Genomic DNA, 7,854 nt, shown 5'->3' on the forward strand with positions numbered 1-7,854 from the left:
TACATTTTTTACATTACAGTTGAGGGTTGGAACCTTTGGTGTTACACAGCAAAATAAAACACTTATTTTACATTTTTTACATTTACATTTTTTTAATTGTAAAGTAATATATTACATTTAAATCGAATATATTACATAATAATTAGGTACGTCAATTGCAGGCTTGTTTTTAAACATTTTTTAAATAAAACGAATTATAACATTTCAGTATACCGGGTGGTGCATCGCCGTTGGAGACAGAAAATAACTTGTGTCTAGCCCCAGCAAGGCAACTATTAAGCTTGACCAATCACGTGCTGTGGCGTACTATAGACATTTATTACAAACAAATAAAGAAAATCAATGAATATCTGAAAAACAAATATAAATTAGTAAAAACCAACCAACCCCACCAAATAACCAACTAACCAATGACTTAACACCCTCCAAATAACGAAACCAAACCAAACCCAACCAAAAAAAGCAACGAAATCAGATCACGCTATAAGCAAAAAAAAATATAAAAAAGTTTTCTTCCGGCCTGAGAATTGAACCACGGACCATTCGCTCACGAAGCTATGGTCTCAGTCACGGACCCACAGGTGCTCTTGCAAAACTGCCAGGCGTTACTTCCTGCCGTGATGGTTTGCCAACGTAACGATTGGTCAAGCTTAATAGTTGCCTTGCTGGGGCTAGACACAAAATAGGAAATATCATGCAAGTTTTGAACTGTCCAGATATTGGCTCCCCTAATGATTTGATAGCGAAGTCGTAAATAGACCTTTTAAAGGCCAAAGATTTTGGACAAACCAATTTTGAGTAATTTGAGAAAAACTTAATCGATTTTTAAACACCAGTCAAAAATCGACATTCCTTAAGTTGTCAGCGTCATTTTCAAATATTCAGTACTAGTAATAAGTTATTGTTATACACATAAAGAAAAATTGAACATGATAAAATACGCGGGAAATAGCTTAGATAGTGTATCTGACATATTTCGGTTAATTTTTCCTGAATATTAAAATTTTATTAAAATTGAATTGCTTTTGACAATGACAAATTCATAGTTTGTAAACCTAAGGTATGTCAGTTTTTGAATGGTGTTTGATTGTTACCTGTTCGGTTTTAATTTAAAAATAGATTCAATATTTCTTAAATTACTCAAAATCGGCTGGTCCAAAATTGTTCAAATTTGACATGTGTATTTACCATACATAAACCTTTAAAAAATGTGTTTACGACTTCGCTGTAAAATCAATAGGGGAGCCAATATTTAAACAGTTCAAAATTTGCATGAGATTTCCTATGTTTCCAACGACGATGCACCACCCGGTATGTATATTTGTCGTAGGTATGAAAAGAGTAAAATACAAATTGGACAAACGCTTACTTACGTTGCAATAAAATTGCCACTTTTAGTTTTGAAATCCAAACGAAATATTTTTTTTACAAATAAAAATATCCGAAAACACTAAAATCACTGAAACTTCGCGGTTGACAATGAAAACTGATAGATATAACAGCACTTTTTGTTTTGAACCTGCATATCAAAGTTACCTAAATTTTTGTTTCTGAAATAATATAAAATATGTATACTAGAATTATCTAATTACTAATAATTATAACTTGTGAATTTTAATATTTTAACTAATAATATATTAATAATATCTGACAATAACTAACTTTTTGTTATCAAGATGACATTTTAGACGGCAACTGAAATATATGTCATAATATTTTAATTTTAAATATGTACATATGTAATGTAATTTAAATTAATATAATGCAACTTTATACTAAGAAAACATTTATACATTTACAAAAACTTAAAATTAAAAAAGTTACAGGCCCCTCGTGTCAAAATTAGATGATTAAATTTTCGCAATTTTTATAGCATTTGATGATCGGTGGTGCCTCTAGTGTTTGTTCGCACGGTTAGTCTTTTACTCCCCTTTATGACTATTAAAGAAAAAGTACTAAAGGTAGATGTTTTATGGTTTCTATAATATAATACAAGACAAATGTTATAAATGTTCCAATTTCAGAGACTCTTCGTATCTCATTTGTCAATCATCTTTTTATAAATATCGTTTGTTATTTTCTCATCAATAGTCAGGTTATAAATACTATCCGTGACTTTTGAATTGTAGTTTGAAAAGCATATAATAAAATTATGATGTTGTACTATTCAGAGATAAATTAATTTCGTATTAAAAATTGTTCCGCTAAAAAATATATTTAGCTTTATAAGGATCCGCTTTACCTTTATGGCGTGTTGTCAGACAACTAAGATAAGAAAGGTGTATAAAATTGCCACATTTATTGCTGCAATTACAATTATGTTTCAGATATCTTTGTTTCACAAAAGTAGCTTAAGCAGGTAAAAGCAGCAAGGTTCCCTCTTTACTAATTAGCAAAAAATATAATTAAAATGAACCACCCTGTATATCATTTTCATCTGTATAATAGGATCCTATATTTCCTACGCGGAGCAAAGGGCTTCAGTGAAAGCTCTCCATCGGGTTCTATTTTTGGCAGTTGTTTTGGCTTCCTTCCATATTGACCCTACTTGTTGAAGCTTATCCAGTATTGTATATTGTGTATCCAGTATTATCCAGTATCACCCTACTTGTTGAAACGTCTCCATATTTGAGCAGGTCGTCCTTGCTTTCTTTTTCCTGGGGGATTCCCCTCCAACGCTGATCTCGTTAAATTACCATCAGGTTTACGCAAGGTGTGACCTATTCAACCCCATTTTCTTTTGCGAATTTCAATACCTACTTCTTGTTGGTTTGTAAGATGAAGCAGGTCGGTATTGCGTATAGTATCTGGCCAATATAAAGAAATATAAAATGTAACGAAAGAAATTGAAGAGAGAAGGTACAACTTAACAGCGCTCGAGGATCCCAGCGTGCAAATGTTATACAGAAAAAGATTAGAGGAAAAATTACAACAACAACGTTTCGAAACTCTGGAAAACCATTATTATTATATCAAGGAATGCATACACAAAGCAGCTTCTGGGGTCCTGGGTACAATCGACAATAATGAAAGGAAAAGGAAACGTTACTGGTGGGACACGGATATACAGGATATTATAGAGGATAAAAGACGCAAATATACAAAATACTTGAGCACCAAGAAGATCGAAGACAAACTAATATATAAAAAAGCCCAAGCTAAAGTACGAAGAGGAATATGCCAGAAGAAAAATCTGATATGGGAAAAGGAGTGTAATCAACTAAACACATATATAGGAGGTAGAAGAAGCAAAGAAAGTTGGAAATTTATAAAAAATGTCAGAAAGAGAAAAGGCAAAGAAATCATCTCCCCGATTACACCACAAAAATGGGAAGAATACATGGAAAATCTTATGACGGAAAATAGAGTCGAATTTATGGACTGCTCTGACGTGACGACAAATATAAGAACAATGGGATCCCCGATTAGAATATCAATGGACGAAGTAATTAAGGCATGTACCTCACTAAAAAATCGTAAAGCACCCGGACCGGGAAATATACCGGCAGAGTTAATTAAATCAGGACCGAAAAAAACTGTACGAACACTTAAGGAAAATATTCCAGGACTGCATAAACGGAACGGATGTACCACAAGAATGGAATGAGACTTACCTCTCAACTATATACAAAAAGGGAGATCGTACTAAGTGCGAAAACTACAGGGGAATATCAGTAACAGCCACCGTGAGTAGAATATATGGAAAAATTTTGAGAAATAGGATCGAAAACGAATACCAAGAAATAGAAGCCGAAGAACAAGCAGGATTTAGAGCCGGAAGATCGACGGTGGACCACTTATTTACAGTCACTCATGTAATAAGTAAAAAGATCAATATAAACCAAGAGCTACATCTTGTGTTCGTGGACCTGTAGAAGGCATACAACAGCGTTCCCCTTGTGAGACTTTGGGAAGCTATGGAAAAAACCAATATAAATGTAGAGCTCATAAAAGCAGTAAAATCATTATATAAACAAACAAAAACTAGAATAAAAGTCGGCAAAAAGTTAACAACAGGATTTAATGGAACCAAAGGTCTGAAACAAGGGTGCTGTATTTCACCAACACTGTTCAAGATATATCTCGAACAAGTCCTCAAAGGTTGGAAGCAAAAATGTAGAATTGTGGGAGTACCGATAGGGGATAACATGCTCTACACACTTTGCTTCGCGGACGATCAGGTGATCATAGCACAAGATTACGATGACATAAATTATATGACACGTAAGCTTATAGAAGAATATCAGAAATGGGGACTCGAGATCAATACTAACAAAACAGAATATATGTGTATCGGAGGAGAACAACAAGATCTAATGCTAGAAGAAGGGAAGAAAATTAAGTGCTGCACAAAATACAAATATTTGGGTATGCAAATCACAAATGATGGACTGTTGGATACAGCAATTAAAGAACGAAACCAACTTGGAAGGAATGCCATCACGGTATTGAATGGGATACTGTGGGACAGAAGCATAAACAACAAAAACAAAACTCTAATATACAATACTATCATAAAGAGTATAACCACGTACAGCTGTGAAGTCTGGCCAATTAAGGAAACAACAAAACGAATGCTGGAAGCTACAGAGATGGATTTTTGGAGAAGATCAGCAGGCAAATCCAGACTCGAGCGAATAACTAATGAACGCATAAGAGAGATTATGGAAGTTAAACATACGATAGTGGACGACATAAAGAACAGTCAACTCATATGGTACGGGCATGTCCAAAGAATGGCAAAAATAAGAATCCCAAAGCAAATTATAAACTGGAAACCTACAGGAAGAAGAAAACCAGATAGACCGAGAAGAAGTTGGCAGGAAGGGATTGACACGTTTATGGAGGAAAGATCTCTCGGAGACGGTGCATGGAGAGACAGACAGGCATGGAGAGATGGCATCGGAAGACGTAGAACGTTTTAAACCGATTAATATATATCTGGCCAAAAGATTTGTAGTATTTTCCTCAAGCAGCGATTGACAAACACCTGTGGGCGGTTAATAGATATTTTTGTCACTCTCCATGTCTCGCAGCCATATAGTAAAACTGGTATAACGTTGGAATTGAATATTCCTAATTTTGTTTGTATGGAGAGCTGACGGGAGGTCCAAACTGATTTTAGTAGGCCTAAGGCTCGCTGCGCCTTCCTGATCCTGCTGACAATATCCGCGTCTGCGCCACCGTTTGCTGTTACAATACTTCCCAGGTAAGTAAACTCTGTTACATTCTCGACATTTTTTATTCCTACATTAAATGAAGTGTTGTTATTTGTGTTGAGGCCCATTGATTTGTTTTGTCGATGTTTATGCTTAATCCTACTTTGTCTGCTTCTGTTTTTCGGCGTCTGAACATCACTTCCATGTCTTTGAAGGATTGCGTCGTGAGACAGATATCATCAGCATAATCAAGATCCGTCAGATGCGATATCAGAGTCCATTGTACTCCCCTAATATTTGCTGTGGCTTTAGTCAAAACGCTGTCGAGCACATATTAAATAGAAGCGGCGATAATGTGCAACCCTGCTTTACTCCTGTCCCTAAATTGTCGCTGGTTCTACCGTTGTGCAGTACATTGCATTCCGTATTTCTGTAGAGTTCCTTGATTATATTAACCAGTTTTTCCGGAATACATTTTTCTTTGAGAGCTTTCCATACCATCGCATGGGGGATCGTGTCAAAAGTTTTGACAAAATCTATGAATAATAAGAATAAAGGTGACCTAAATTCTATTGAGTGCTCTATGATAATGCGCAATGTAAGTATTATTTTTTTTCATTTGTAGGGAGACATAATTTGTAATTTCTAGTATATTTAGACTTTTGGATTTTACTTATACAGGATGAGTCTTAAATAAGTGCAAATATTTTACGGTTGGTAGATCTCGATAAAAGAAACAAATTTTCTCTTTAACGTTTTTGAAATAAGTCCAAATTAACCGAGTTATTCAAGTTTGATTTAAAAAAAAGAGTTTATTTTTTAAAAATTTTGAGAGCCCCTGCATTTTTTCTGCATTTGCATCCCTTTTAGTGGAGTAACCGTGGTAATATCAGAGATTAAGAAATTATACCGTGGGAAAATTTGCGGTGAACAGGGAGTTCTAAAGTTTTCTAAAATACACGAGTTTCAATATTATTTATTTTTGCGAAAAAAACCTCATAGTTCCTGGGGTCGAAATATACCATCCTTAGAAATATTTGCACTTATTTAAGACTCACCACTGTATATATAATATAAATAAATGAAAATGCTAAAGAATAAAAATAAAATAAATATAAATATAGAAATAAAAACTAGGAAATGTCCAAAAATTTTGTGGTTAGAAACATCGATCAAATGATTGACATGTCTATTAACGCATTTGGGCACGTCGATTTCCAATAATTGCATGTCGGGGTTTATTTTTTTACATAAATTATTTTATTATTTTCTATAATAAGTTTTTACAAGAATTTAACGGTAGCGAATAAATTAATATTGCAACTGGAGTTGTGAAGTTTGCGTTGTAGGTTTATTTAGGTACTAATTTTAATGAATATGGGTAACGTTATTAACTCGTATTACAAATTAGTAATTTTGTTTCACCTGCTATATAAAATTAATGTGAGTGAATTAATGTTCAACAGGTTTAATTAAATTTTAAAGCAATACTTGTTTTGTTTGTTATATTGTACTAATAATAAATTTTCAACATTATACTAATAGAGTATACTCATATAACGGATTATATAAATATAATAACATTAAAATTATCAGAGTTGGAATTGAAAAACAGTACGTGGCTGATAGATATTTTTTTTAGAATCTCGTAGATTCTCTAATGCTGGAAGTACACACTCGTCGAGGCGACCCAAGACGTGACAAAAAAGGACGGTTCTAACCAATAACAATGTACAAATCGTTAATTTTTTGTGGCGTCTCGGGTCGCATCGCCGAGTGTGTCCTTGCACCATTAAAATAAATAGAGGTGTACAATTTACGCATTAATTAATATCATGTGTAGAGACCGGATTTTAAGCATTTTTGCTTACGTCCCAATTTGTAAGCAGTTTATCAATAAATCCGTTTTAGGCCAAATGTAATCGAAAAACAATTTTCTTTGCAAAAAATATGCTTTTTTGCTTTTTTCTTAATTTCGAACTTATTTTTAGTCGACGACCATACCAATAGGTATGGTAGTCTATTAAGATCGGCAAAAAAAAGTTTTTTTAATTTCATTCAAAATGAGTTATTTGGGTCATAAATGACCTAAATACAAAATATTTTCAAGGTGTCTGTCTGTCCGTCTGTAACACGATAACTCAAAAACCGCTAAACCGATTGTAACCAAATTTGGTACACTGTGGCACCCGAGAATCTGGCCATTAGTTTTTGGTGGGGGTGGGGGTTGGTAAGGGGGTATGGGAGGGGGTTAAAATTTTTAAAAAATCGTTACTCCAAAATTACAGTAGCTAGCGAAACGCGGTTTTCAATTTAAGATTATGAATAATATTTGCAACAAAATTTGTAATAATATCAAAATCAGTCAAAGTCGCAGTTTTTGACATAAAAAAAATTGGAAAAATTCCTTTACTTTGAAACTAAAAGAACTGCCTACCAACTGTTTATTAACATATTTTAGCATGGGCAGCTATACGTGCTTCCCGGCGCCAATTTTTTATTCTAGAAGCTACAGATGCTCGACGCACTATTGCCAGACCCTGTATATCGAGTTCAGTCAAGTACTCATACATCTAGTTCTTGAAAAGCTGACTATCGAGCTTCTACTGTATTTATTCTAGTAATTTTCACTCATTTGTTTATAGAGAAATAATCTGTAGCAATCATAGTTTCCGAGCTATGAAAAAGAGAATAA

At 33.9% G+C, this 7,854-nt stretch overlaps 1 protein-coding gene across 1 annotated transcript; it reads left to right on the forward strand.

Annotated features, from left to right (window-relative positions):
• Nucleotides 1-2,896: 2,896 nt before the first annotated feature.
• LOC115878622 lies at nucleotides 2,897-5,801 on the forward strand. The gene is made up of 4 exons (XM_030895169.1): nucleotides 2,897-3,454; nucleotides 3,567-3,815; nucleotides 3,876-4,224; nucleotides 5,785-5,801. The coding sequence occupies exons 1-4, from the start codon at nucleotides 2,897-2,899 to the stop codon at nucleotides 5,799-5,801; spliced, it is 1,173 nt and encodes a 390-aa protein (XP_030751029.1).
• Nucleotides 5,802-7,854: the final 2,053 nt, after the last annotated feature.

The sequence above is a fragment of the Sitophilus oryzae genome, unplaced genomic scaffold (genome assembly GCF_002938485.1).
Source record: "Sitophilus oryzae breed Bouriz unplaced genomic scaffold, Soryzae_2.0 scaffold_151_pilon_pilon, whole genome shotgun sequence".
NCBI lineage: Eukaryota > Metazoa > Arthropoda > Insecta > Coleoptera > Curculionidae > Sitophilus > Sitophilus oryzae.